Below are 13,132 nucleotides of genomic sequence, written 5' to 3' on the forward strand. Positions count from 1 at the left end.
GAGGCCAGGGAGGGTGAGGGGTGCACCCGGACACCCCAGCACCTCGCTAGTGCAGGTCCTGGCAGAGCATGTCCTGTCAGCACGCAGGCTGCCAGCTGCAGCCTTTTCATTTTCATTATATAGTTTTCAAAGAGGTGACATTTTCCATTTTCAGGAAGTCCAAGTTACACTTGTAAAAAAACTTTACAATTTTGCTTTTTTACCTAAGAAATCTTTTCTTCATTCAGAGATATAAAGATCTAAAAGTTTTCCAGGTCTGGTTATTATGTTTAGGTCTTGGATCCATTTCAAATTAGTTTTTTGGGAAAGGTGTGAGATAAGGGTCACACCGGCTCTGCTCTGGTCCAGGCTCTGCCTCTAGGGGAGGTGGGCCTCAGATCCATGAGGAAGCAGGGGCTCTGGGACCACAGGGGTCTCAGGTGTGGGAAGTCCATGTGGAGGTGTCTACAGGGAGACACCGCCTCAAGCACTGCCTCAGAAAAGGGGAAATGACACCAGGAGCTGCAGGTCAGCAAAGTAGAAGGAAATGGGGACCAGCAGCACCAGCAAGTAAACAGACCCTCAGTGACTGCAGACCCGCAGTGCCCATGGCGCAGTCGCCATGGTGATGAGAGGAGTAAGGATTTCATCAAGTTCCACTGTCCAACCAGATGAACACATTTCTGCAGAGCAGTCAGACCTGGACAGGCTGACAGCCCCCAAGTAGCAGAGTGACCGAGTGCCTGCCCAGGTCGCTTGCATGCGTATCTGCCGCCAGTGGGCCCCTCTGCTTCATGGGTCCGGGCTGAGTGGGCTGTTGAGGGAGGAGGTGAGACCACAGGCCCAGGCCGGAGCTGTGCGGCCAGGCGAGGCTCAGGTGATACTCGCTCCTTGATTTGGCGTTAAAGCTGCGTCTCCACCCTGGTGACAGGGAGAGCGTGTGGTCACGGTGCCAGCCTGAGCCAGGTGCAGTGGGGAGCTGGGTTTCTGAGTCAGTTCCATGCACCACAGTGGGGTTTTGCGGAGCGTGATGTGAGATGTGTAGCTCTCCTGGATTACTTTGGTTTTTTTTTGGGCTGTGCTGCACAGAGTGGGGGATCCTAGTCCCCCGACTCGGGATTGAACCCGTACCCCTGCAGTGGAAGTGTGGAGTCCGAACCACTGGCCCACCAGTGAAATCTCTCCCTGCATTACTCTGGAAAACTAGTTTTCCTGGTTCTGAGCCTAAAAATAGTTTCTATGTTTCACTGTCTAGGATGTTAACAAACCCCGGTGCCCAAAGTGGCCCCACCTGCGTCTGCCCTGGGCTGGTGGTCTCTCCTGCAGCCACGTCTGGCCGCTTGAGGTCCCTGGGCCTCTGGTCTTAAGCTGGCAGGGCTGCTCGGGGCTGACAGGGCTCTGCCCTGGGGTTTGCTGAGACCATGGGCTCCTGAGGGTCTGGGTTGGGGTGCCGGTAGGCCCTCCACCACCACGGGGGCGGCAGGGGTCGTGTGGCCCGGGCCCAGCTCCCCCTGGGCAGACCTCGTCTCCAGACCAGCAAGTCCTTAGATGCTACACTGGTCCTTCCTCTGTGTCAGCATGGACTTAGGGGAACTGGCCCTTTACCCCTCCTGACATGCCCATCCCATTGTGCTTGGGGGTGGGCTGGTCAGCCGGGTGGGGCTCTGTTCTCTCCCTGGCTTAGCTGTGCCACGGTAAGTAAGGATTGGAGATGGAGGGTGAGGACAGGCCGGTCCCCGGGGGTCTGCCATCCTGGTGCAGCTGTGGGGCCACATGGGTGGCAAGCCCTCTGCTTACTGCTCAGTTCGTGACTGAGACAGCAGCAAGAGCTGGGGAGAAGCCCCTGGTGCACCGCAGCCTCCATTGCGAAGACACCTCTGGGTCTGGCCCTGGGGGCCCCGCCTGCGTCCCACAGCCCTTGAGAAGGTGCGGGGAGCAGCCGGCCCCATCCACCATCACACTGCCCGCGGGCCTGGTGCCCGCTCAGGCCCCGCAGGCAGCTGACAGGTGGCTGTGTGCTCAGAGCCGCTAGGCTCTGGGAGAAGCCAGCAGTCCCACCACTCCAGCCACACTCAAACTGCTCCCGTCATGCTGCAGGGGCTTCCTGGAGACACCTGCCCACGTTCACCCCAGGTGGCCCAAGGGCAGATCTCCCAGGTGTGGCTGGTGCAGCCCACACCCTCACTGAGCTATAGCCTTGCCTTCTGGCCACTTGGGCCCCCCAGACCCCAGAGGTATCCAGAGAAACCCAGGCAGGATGCTGCTAACCTGAAGGACCCCTAGGAGTGAGCAGCATCTGTTCCTCTGCACCCTCACATGTACACATGCCACGCTGAAACCCAGACCGGCGAGCAGCAGAAGGAATGACGTTCAGTGAGAATCATGATCTAGGAGACTGACTGGAGGACTGTCTGTGATGTGCAGACGCAGGAGGCCCTTTGAGGGAAATGATGCAGCAGACCCAACAGCTCCCAGACTGACTCCTGGACAAGAGTGAACGGCACTCTCAGGCCTGAGGAATCCTGGGATGAGGGTACCTGATCGTTTACTGGAGTGAGACCTCAGCCCACATGTGTTCTGGCCATTTACCATTTCCAAAGATGAGTCAAAAGTAAAACAGTGTAAGCCTTTAGCCTGAAAAATGTTAAAAAATTAGAAGAAAAGGGAAAGTGAGGAAGGCAGCCCAGGGAGGCAGGACACCTGCCAACTGAGCTAGGAGCCCCACAGTGGTCTCCACTCAGCTCCACGAATGAAGGAGCAGCAGGAACGTGAAGAAGGGTGATTAGGACGCAGGGTCCCACCTGAGAGCTGAGCTGAGCATGAGGCCTGGTGGTGTCAGGACCCGCCACCCCTACTGCGGACGAGGATTGAGAGCCAGGCCCACAGACTCCAGCATTGCCCCTGCACTTCCTCTGCCCTGCTGAGCCGAGTTTCCCAAGAAGCAGGGCTGCACCTCGGGGCAGGTCTGCTTCATGCTCAGAGGCCACACAAATGACTGCATTTGGAAAAACGAAGCGTCTTAGAGATGCCAGGAGCTGGAGGGGCTGGCTTGCCACATGGGCACAGGGCAGGTGGCTCAGGAACCGAGAGCTGCAGTCCCGCCTGGGTTCCCTCGGCCACAGAGCTCGGAGGATGGGGCCTCCTCCGTGAGCCCGGGGAAAGTGCTTGACCCACCCAGGCTTTGTCCTCGCTGACCTCACTCGGGTCTGGAAGACCCCCGAGTCCTGGGAACTCATGTGGAGGGACACTGTGTGTCCAGGAGGCTCAGAAAGTGATTTGTAAGGGAATCAGCAGCAGTCAGGAGAGAATCCGCAGCACTGACTGAAAGGTAACAGACTGGAAGTGTTGAGTAGTCTGAAGGCACAGGCAGAGAAAAAACTTGCCAGGGGCAGTCAGAAGCCAACAAAGGGCTGAAGCCGGTGGCTAAGAATGTGAAAACAGCTACTGTCAAAAATGAAGGGGCTTAAGACAGTCCTAAGTAAGAGAAATATGAAAATGCCAAAGAACTGGATGGTAACTTGAGAGTTTAAAAAGTATCATATAAAACAATTCACTGGATAGGCTTTTGACAAAACTGACACTGTGAAAGAAGGAGTCAGTGAATCTGAGCCAGGACCACAGGAGATCTGTGAAGTGAGGCACTGGGAGAAGCGGACCTGAGCAGGGCCTGGGGGACGGAGCTAACCGGCCTGGTGGACGAGTGACTTAAACCCCGGGAGGGGAGGGGGCGCAGAGGAACACGAAGGTACTTCTCAGTGATGAGAACTGCACACAGATCACTGAAGCCTAGGAAATCTCAAAACAGGATAAACTTGAAGAAAGCCACACCCAAGGCACATTGAATCAACATGCTGAAAAACTGAAAAAAATCACAGAGGCTGCCAGAGGGGAGGAGTCACCACCAGAGGGCTGGCGACTCAGGGCCCCCAGACTCCCCAGCAGAGACCCCAGAGGCTGAAGGGAAGTCACCTGCCAGCAGCCTGTGTAAGAAATGTTAGAAAACTTCGGAACACAAAGGGAAAGCGAGTGAGCAGGACACGCGTGCCGGCAGGCAGGGGCTGGACACGGCAGCCTGCAGGCTGCTTAAATGAGTCAGTCATGCAGCATGGTCGTGGCTGCTGGAGTGATGGCTGCAAAGCTTTAACAGTGAGTGAGAACTTGCGGTTGTGATGGGAAGACCCCACGTAGCCAGCAGGGTTCCCTGGGGTCCTTTCTTCCCCTCATTTCTGTTCCAAACCAGTTACTTTCCATCCTGAACGAGAGCCATCGGAGGGGCTCTGGGCGTCTCTGGACCCGTGAGGGCCACAACCCAACATGGCGTGAGGCTTCAGCTAGTGTGGCTTCTGCAGCAATGATGCTGCACGCGCCTCCCCTGGCCTTGGTCTGGGACCCCATTGTCTCACTGGCTGTAACCCAAGCCTGGAGAGACAGATGCCAGGCCACCCCTGGGGGACCACAGTCTCTCCCACCCGCTTGTGGCAAACATGGCTGGTCTGACTGGGGCACCCAAGGGAGGGGTCAGGCGGCTCAGCACATGTGGGGCTGGGACCCCGGGAGTCAGCTCAGGCCCTGCGTTTTCTGAGGGGGGGCTTCTCCATCTTTGAAAAGGAGAATTGGAAATAGCACCCCCCGACCCCTCCCTGCCCTGCCCCACCCCGCCAGTGTGAGCCCTGGAGAGAGGCCGTTGCCGTGCAGCCCTGGCGCTCCTAGCCAGAGCCGCGGGGCCACAGGCCTGGGTCCATGCGCGCGAGGACACAGCACAGCCCAGGGCAGCCTTCCGAGGTCTGGGGCTTTGAGTTCTGTGTCCTGAGGAGGCTTTGCTGGTTGGCCTCAGCCATCTGCCCAATGACCTTGATATCCCGGCTGCAGACTCAGCTGCAGGAGTGGTGTGGGGCCAGCGCCAGGGCGGTCCTTTCTCCTGACAGCTGCAGGAGGGCCAGGGCCATAAGCTGCCTCCATGACGGCCGGCGTCTGGCTAGCCTGCCCTGGGCGCGGTCCTCTGGCCACTGGCTCAGGCTTTCCAGCTTTGGAGCTTAGGAGATGAGGACGCTCCCTCCTTGGCATGGCCACCTGAGTGGCCCTGACCGTCTGGGTGTGGCAGGAGGGGCTCTGGTTGAGGGGCAAGGCAAGGCCCCAGTTGCTGGTCCACAGGCCACAACCAGGAACACTCTGGCCCGGCAGGCTCCTGAGGCCCCGCAGTTCCAGCTGCATGAGGACTCGGCAGCCTAAGTCTGTGTGTGGCCCTAACGACCTCCGAGCAATGCCTAGCTTTCCCACCCCAGTCCTGCCTTGGTGGGTCCCCTGGGCCCAGAGACACCCCTCTCTGTCACTCCCCTGTGTGCCCAGCTGGGGAGCCTGACCCAGAGAATGAGGTTCACCAGAGCGTTTGGGGACAGAGGCCTGTTTCTAATGTGGCAGCGGGAGCCCCAAGGACTCAGGAGGCCATCGTGGCACCCCTGTCCAGCACACGCTGGCCGTGACCCTGTGCCGGCGGCCAGTGGGAAGATGAGCTGTGAGGTGCAACCCTGGGCCCAGGAGATGCCCCTCAAGGAAGGGGCGGGGTGCTTGCAGGTGACATGCTGTGGCCACAAGCCCCAGGCAGTTACAATGTTACTTCAGCTGCGGGGAGCTCACTTAGGCTGGTGAGGGCAGCTCTCTGTCCCCAAGCTGTAGTGATGTCCCCACAGCGATGTCCCCTGGGCTGTGGCTGATGTCATGGAGGTTAGAAAAAGCCGGACGTGGTGGGAGGTCAGGACAGGAGTCTGGGATGTGAGGTGTGTCTTTGTGTGGACCAGGTGCCATGGGGCTGGTGAGGGCCTGGTCCACGTCGGGATAGGAGGTCCAGCCGGGCCCACAGCAAAAGCTGACCACTGGCCCTGCAGGGTCTCTCCTTGGCAGAGCATGGGGGTCCGAGGTGGGGGTGGCGCGCCTCCCCAAGTAGACAACAGGCCGTCTCTGGAGAACTCGCAGAACCTTCCGGAACAGCTGTGCAAACTGAGCGTGGGAGGAGGTGCGAGTGCTCACATCCTCAGCCCTCTCCTGGGGGACAAACGGAAACAAACAGAGCCAGGGACCCTTGGGGTCGCGGGCGTGGAGACGAGAGCAACGTGCAAACCCACAGTACCCAGTGCCACGCCTGCGGAGGGCCGTGTGTCCGGGAGGCGGCCTTGCAGAGCCGGGGGCCATTGGTCCTCTCTGCTCTGGACAGCTGAGGCCTGGCCCCAGGAGGGCAGCAGAGCAGGCCTCAGAGAAGAGTCGCAGCCTGGGCCTGTCTGGGCATTGTGTGGGTGGGCGAAGATGATGCTGGGACGTGCCTGGACCAAGGCTTCCAGGGCCTTGGGGGACAGAAGGTGAGTGCATGGCTGGCCTTTGAGAGTGACGTCCAGGACCACAAGTTGGCATGACCTTTCAGGGTCCAGCTCTGGCTCTTCTCTGCCCAGTGTCCCTGTGCCACCACCGTCTACCACTGTCTACCCGGGCAGCAGACCCAGAGCTGGGTGGAGACCCAGCCATGTGGCCTGGGAGCCACCTACCCCTGAACCCTCCAAGTCTGCATGGCCCCCACGGTGGAGGTGCCAGTGCCCTGGCCCGGGACACACTCAGCCAGGCCAGTCCAGTTAGACGGTCCTTATCCGAAAGTGCCATGAGACATCACGTGCACTGGGAATAAACAAAGGCATTTTGAGGCTGCTGGGTCAAATGTCAACATAAATACCTTCCCAAATCCTATTTTCAAGTAGCTGAACCCTTCTACCTGCAGCAGTAACCCAAACTTCCTTCAGTTATTTTTTTGTGACATGGCCATTTGCTTTTCCTTACCACTTGCCAGAGCTGGGCTCAGATTTCTGGAGAGAAACTAGTCAGTGAAGCCTGAGGGATGCCAGGAATACCCCTGCCACATTTACAGCCCTGAGAGGGTTCTAGTGGTCCCAGGCTGGTGAAAGCAGCTGAAGCAGCAACTCATTAATGCCCCCGCAGTCTCAAAAGCGATTCACAGTCACCCTGGTGACCATGCAGGCTGAGCAGACCCGGGTTCCCGCGGAGGCGATGTGCCGGGCGGGTCCTCTGAGTTGCCTCAGGAGCAGGACCCATGTTCTCCATCAGCAGAGGAAGGGGGAGCCAGCAGTTGGGCATCCTGTGCTAGTGGAGGACCGTCCAGCGTGAGGCTGTGTCCAGGCTGCCGGACCTCAAGAGTGTTTGAGCCTCTGCCTGAGCTGAAGTGTGTGCACGGCAGGGATGTGGAGGAGTGCCCCTGGGCTCCTGGGGGTGTCCCTTCTCAGAGGCTGTTGGGAGTAAGGGTCACCGGCCAGCCAGGGTTTTGCCCTACAGCCAAGTCCGGAATAAGCTGTGGTGCATCCAGACAGTGAAGTATCAGTCAGCAGTGAGATGAGCTCTCCACCCACAGACAGACACAAGCAACCTCAGCTGCACATCACTAAGTAGAGACGCAAGTCTGTAAGTACATTCTCTGTACTCTTGGCTCAGTTTTTCTGTAAGTCTAAAATTGTTCTTAAAAAGCCGGTTGATTAAAAGCAAAGTAGAGCTTAAAATACTGGCAGCAAAAGCAGGAGGGTGGGGAGGCCATGACGGCACATCGAAGCCACAGGACCGTCATGGCGGCAAGGACAGGGCTTCAGCATGTGCTCGCCTGAAAGGAACAGTATACTCGCTAATTAGGAGAGAGAAAAGAATGGAAGGAGAAAAACCTCAGAGGAGAGCTAAACAAGGGCAAAGAGAAAACAAAGCTGTGGAAATAAATGCACCTGCTGAAGTACAGGAGCTTTTCACTGAAAGAGCACCAGGCTGGCTGGAATAGAATCTGAGCATCATGAGTGACAACTCCCAAGGAAAGGACACAAATCCAGACTGTGAAGTAGACTACCACAGCTTGTTCCTTGACCAGGATGTCTGAAAGCAGATAAAATGGACAAATTCCAAGGAAAGTGTTTTCCATTAAAAAACCTACAGAAAACAGAGACCCTTCCCATTCGGCAGCCACGAAAGGTTGTCAGTGGCCACACAGACTCTGCTCCACCCACCACCCCCAGCCTGGTCCGGGTGGGGATGTCGGAGCAATGGTTCCGTCCTGTCTTTGAGGGTGAGAGCGAGACCCGGAGCAGAGCCAGACACGGCCAGCGTGGACAGAAAACCACCGACGAACCTCACTGACAGTGCGAAAACCCAGACAAAATGGTAGCAAGTGTACCCAGGAATGTGTTGGCATATACACAGCATGACTTGAGTTTGATTCATCCTAGGAAGGTAACTGACTGTGGTTGCATTTTTGCTAAACCTCACCCACTCATGACTAAAAATACCCAAAACAAAAAGCACAAAACTTCTAGTAAACAAGAAACAAGAGAATTTGGTAGAAGCAGCCACAGTAAGCAACCAACCAAGCCACAGGCTCCCTCCTGCTGTGGGTCCCCTCCCCCCACCGGTACCATGGAGCCCATGTCGGGGGCAGCTCGGCACACGGGCCCCCACGCTGAGGAGCAGGAAGATGGGGGCCTGGTCCGTGGGGCGACGGGGCCCTGCGGGTCCACCCCCACAGGCGTGGCAGACAGGACGTGGGAGCTCAGGTTGTCCGTGGCGCGGCTGCTCACCTGGAACAGGACCTGCAGGGTCCCATGGACGATGCACATCCGCCGTCCGAGGAAGACAAAAAAGGGCACCAGTAGCTCCAGGAAGTGGTTGCTGAGCGTCTCGAAGCGGTGGAAGCACCACGGGGAGCGGTGCAGGAAGTAGGCCACGGGGTTGGGCACCGGTTGTGTCTGTGGGCAGGCAGCGGCCCTGAGGTGCGCCCAGGGGACCCGCCCACTGCACCCTGCCCCATGCTCCCACTGGCAGCCCAGGAGGCCGAGGGGGCTCTGGGGCCGCCCTGGCCGGAGAGGCACCCCTCCAGCAGCTTGCACGGCATTTAGCACTCCTAGATTTCCTGTACTTCTGATGCCAACCCCTCAGGGACCCCTGAGGGCCCTGGTGACCAGGCGCTCAGAGATGGGGGGGCACCTGTGGTCACAGCGCTGAGATGCTCGGGCGCTGGCGAGCCCCCCGCGAAGGGACAGGGTGTGGGGAGGAGGCGGGACTGAGGGAGCTCACACGTGGAGTTCCTCTCGGAGGACATGTAGGCTGGGGGCGCGGGGTCCCGGCCCCACGTGTGTGTTCCTGGGAATGGCCTCCACATGTGTGTGGGGTGGGCGGGTGCGGCAGGTCCCCAAGGCCCGAGTGTTGACTCAGCCGTGGCGCCGGCGCCCAGGGCCCAGCTGACGGGCCCTGTCCTCCCCGCACACGCGGCCATCCACAGAGGGGCCAGCTGTGCCGATGACATGTGGGGCTGGGGTGGCCGCTATGGACATCCAGCTGTCCATGAAGGGCATGGTGCCGGGCAGGACACCAGGTTCCCGCGGCCCCAGACCCGGTGGACCCACAGTCCCACCGACTTGGAGTGCGCCTCTCCGTGTCTGTGCAGAGTGGGTCCAACAAGGGCGCTGGGGTCTGCTGTGCACTCCTCCTCTGGGGCCCTGTGTCCTTTGCACCCGCACGGCCCACACATGCACGCATACAGACAGCACGGCTGCCATCGCCATCATAGGTAAGTGAGTGAGTGAAAGTCAGTCAGTCGTGTCCGATTGTTTGCAACCACATGGTCTATACAGTCTATGGAATTCTCCAGGCCAGAATACTGGAGTGGGTAGCCTTTCCCTTCTCCAGGGGATCCTCCCAACCCAGGGACTGAACCCAGGTCTCCCACACTGCAGAGGGAAGGGCTGGGCCAAAGATAAACTGCGCTCGCGGTGTGACTCCTCCTGGACACGGCTTAGAGCCCAGTGAAAGGAAGCGCTCCTACGGCTGCCAAGCGTGTGGCCTGTGCACCTGGCCTGGGTGTGGCTGCGGCCTGACCCTCTCCCTCCCCGTTGTGGGTGATTCCTACGGATTAGCTCTGGACGCTGAGGCGCCTGGTGTGCAGTGCGCATGCGGAGATGCTGGCCAGAGTGCGCGGGCCAGGGTGCCCTGGAGGGGTGTGGTGTCCAGCTGGACACAGGGAGGTGGGGGCTCCAAGTGCGACGCCCCAGGGGAGGGCCACCAACCCCCCCGGGAGAGTATCTTCCTGCTAACTTCTCAATTGGACACGATTTCCAACTTACAGAGTAGTTTAGTTGCTCAGTCATGTCTGACTCTGCAACCCCATGGACTGTGGCCTGCCAGGCTCTTCTGTCCATGGGATTTCCCAGGCAAGAATACTGGAGTGGGTTGCCATTTCCTCCTCCAGGGGATCTTTCCGACCCAGGGATTAAACCTGCGTCTCCTGCATTGGCAGGCAGATTCTTTACCGCTGAGCCACCAGGGAAACCCACAGAGAAGTTACAAGAACAGTAAAGGAACCCTGATGCCCAGCTTCCCAGATGTCCCCCTTCTTCCAGCCCCTTCCTCCTTGGGTAGTTTTCTGTGCCTCCTAACACTGAGCTGTGATGACCCTGTGTGGGTTTCGTAGGAGCACAGTGGCCATGACGCTCTTCTGCTTGTTGCCTATGACGTCCTGGTCATGAGAGCAGCTGGGGCCTGGGACCCCCAGCTCCTGTCTCTCTAGCCCCCCATCTGGGCACTGGGACCCCGACTCTGGGACCCCCAGCTCCTGCCTCTCTAGCCCCCCGTTTGGGCGCCAGGACCTCAACTCTGGGACCCCCATCTCCTGCCTCTCTAGCCCCCCGTTTGGGCGCCGGGACCCCGACTCTGGGACCCCCATCTCCTGCCTCTCTAGCCCCCCGTTTGGGCGCCGGGACCCCGACTCTGGGACCCCCATCTCCTGCCTCTCTAGCCCTCCGTCTGGGCGCCGGGACCCTGACTCTGGGACCCCCAGCTCCTGCCTCTCTAGCCCCCCATCTGGGTGCCGGGACCCTGACTCTGGGACCCCCCACCCCCTTGGAGGGAGCAGGCCGAAGCAGCCCCGGGGAAGGAAGACATCCCACCTGACAGGTGGTGCCCAGACCGGGGGAGAATGACAGGGCTGGTTTGAGGAGCTCAGGCAAACGGGGCTGAGCCGATGCCACTGAGGAGAAGGTTGTTCTGAGGCCAGATGCCCTCGGGTGAATCACAGAAAGACCGCAGCGTGGGCCCGAGCGTGGTCAGCAGCAACAGGGAGTCAGAGGGCCCGTCCTGAGGGGATGGTGGGCTCAGCGTGCACTCACGCCCCTACCCATACCTGGCCACCCTGCTCACCTCATAGTGGAAGTCCATGCAGGTGAGGTCCTGCCAGCACCGGTCCCCTCGGATCTTGATCAGGCCCTGCAAGGATGGAGAGGACCATGAGCCACCCCTGGACAGACATGCAGGGGTGACGCAGAAGGGAAACTGCGAACAGTGTTCCAGAAGGGAACATTCAGTGTCTCAGGAGTAACAGCAAATGCAGGAAAAAGAAACACTCTCCTTTTTACGTCAGTTCTTCCTGTGTTTCTTTAAAACCCAGCTTTTAGACCCTGAGCATCATCACAGTAATGCAACCGTGAGGTTTTAGAAAAGGCAAATTCATAAAGCATGAGAACACAGCCTGACTTAGAAATGCATGGAAGATGGGGGAGGGATGATGTCCCACTGGGCCTCAGAGAGAGTACCCACCCCACCGCTGACACGACGGGAAACACAGCACATGGGAGACCCCAGCACTCAGGGCACAGCATGCGGGAGACCTCGGGCTCAGGGACTCCTGTGCTGCCCAGTCCACCGGGCAACCCGCTGCAGAGAGGGGCTCCTGTGGGCAAGCTTCCTGGCAGCCCCGCCGGTCTCCCCGCCAGGCAGGGGCCAGCATGCAGCTCTGCAGTGGCCAGGAAGGCAGTCGGCTCCCGTGCCTGCCACACATCTGTTCACCGGCCCTTGGGAATCACAGCTCCACCTGACCCCCATGTGGTCAGAAGCCATCTGTCCCCTGGCAGGAGTGAGGCTGTTGCTTGACGTGGAGGTTCAGCCCTGATGTCTGTCTCAAGGGACAGCTGCCCTGGAAGGTGAGAACCATGTCACAGAGACAGCAGACTGCACGGGAAGGCCTCTGGGACAGTTGAGGGCTCTGAGCCAAGAGTGGACAGTGTGAGTTGCCCAACTTGTGGCGGCCGAGTGGCCAGCACGGCGGGATGCCTGCCCAGGAGACGAGACGTGCCCCACTCCGGCCTGGCTGGGAGCATGGCGCCTGCAGGATGGGCGAGGGCACAGCCAGCTCCTGGCCTGGGCCCCTGTAGGAGGCAAGGATGCCATGGCACTCGGAACAGACGCAAGAAACAGTGGAGTCCTGCGGCAGCCACACCAGTGGCTTCCATGGTGAGGCCAAGTGGCCGTGTCCTGGCTGAGCTCGCAGGCCGGGTGTGAGTCCGCCATGCAGCCCAGCAGTGAGTTCATACGTGTGTCCTGTGAAGGCCGCAATGCCCAACTGTCCTGGGCACCATCCTCACTGATGGCTGTCCCGCACTGCCCCCACCCCGGGGTCCTGGGTGCCCCGCAGTCAGGTGAAGCCATGCCTGAGGACCTGCTTGCTGTGTCTGCAGACTCTCAAGACAGGTCACTCTCGGGGGTGGAGTCGAGGCTCTGGAAATGGGGTTTTCTGAGATCATGGACGCACTGAGGAGACAGCTCCCAGCATGGACGCCCCAGACTCGGCTGCATCTGCATAGAAGCTCTGCTGCAGACCCCAGCATCCTGTTGGCCAGACGCCCCGCTGGCTCCTGAGGACAACGTGCCCGTTCACACGATGCTCCCCGTGAGCACGGCTCCGCTCCCTACATCCCCCGGAACCCAAGAGTGGCACTCTTTGGAGATTCACACCAGGCAGAGAAGAAAAAAAACAAAATAATTAAAATGTCACTCAAATTCTAAGCTGATATGAGACACTTAAAAATCTGAAATGTTCTTCTGGGAGCAGAGGATAATTATATTCCTCCCATCTATTGATTTCTCTCTACAATGCAGATGTCAGATTTTCCACGGATTTTTTTTCTTCCAGAGTAAGTGTCAAAGGAACAAAGCCTTCTTTGAGCCTTTTTCAGCCCAAAATTAATTCCAAAAAAATGGCACAGACAGGCCAGTAAGACACCAAGTGACCTGCAGCTGTCCACACAGCCCCTGCTCTCCTTGGGGAAAGGGCAAGTGCCAGGACCCTGGAACTTTC

General features: G+C 58.9%; 1 protein-coding gene and 1 long non-coding RNA gene across 7 annotated transcripts in view; one reads left to right on the plus strand and one right to left on the minus strand.

The window, feature by feature from the left end:
* Positions 1-13,132, plus strand: part of LOC139032833 (uncharacterized) — an 84,139-nt gene that overhangs the window by 42,475 nt on the left and 28,532 nt on the right. The gene's annotated exons all lie outside the window — the stretch shown is intronic.
* The window catches only part of LMF1 (lipase maturation factor 1), a 51,324-nt gene that overhangs the window by 3,586 nt on the left and 34,606 nt on the right, over positions 1-13,132 (minus strand). For both annotated transcript variants that reach the window (XM_020886372.2, XM_070461007.1), the window contains exons 5-6: positions 11,200-11,265; positions 8,586-8,753 (exon numbers count right to left, since the gene is read on the minus strand). In XM_020886372.2, the coding sequence (XP_020742031.2) occupies positions 8,586-8,753; positions 11,200-11,265 (234 nt within the window). The remainder of the gene's footprint in view (positions 1-8,585; positions 8,754-11,199; positions 11,266-13,132) is intronic.

This window comes from Odocoileus virginianus, chromosome 33 (assembly GCF_023699985.2).
Source record: "Odocoileus virginianus isolate 20LAN1187 ecotype Illinois chromosome 33, Ovbor_1.2, whole genome shotgun sequence".
Classification (NCBI taxonomy): domain Eukaryota; kingdom Metazoa; phylum Chordata; class Mammalia; order Artiodactyla; family Cervidae; genus Odocoileus; species Odocoileus virginianus.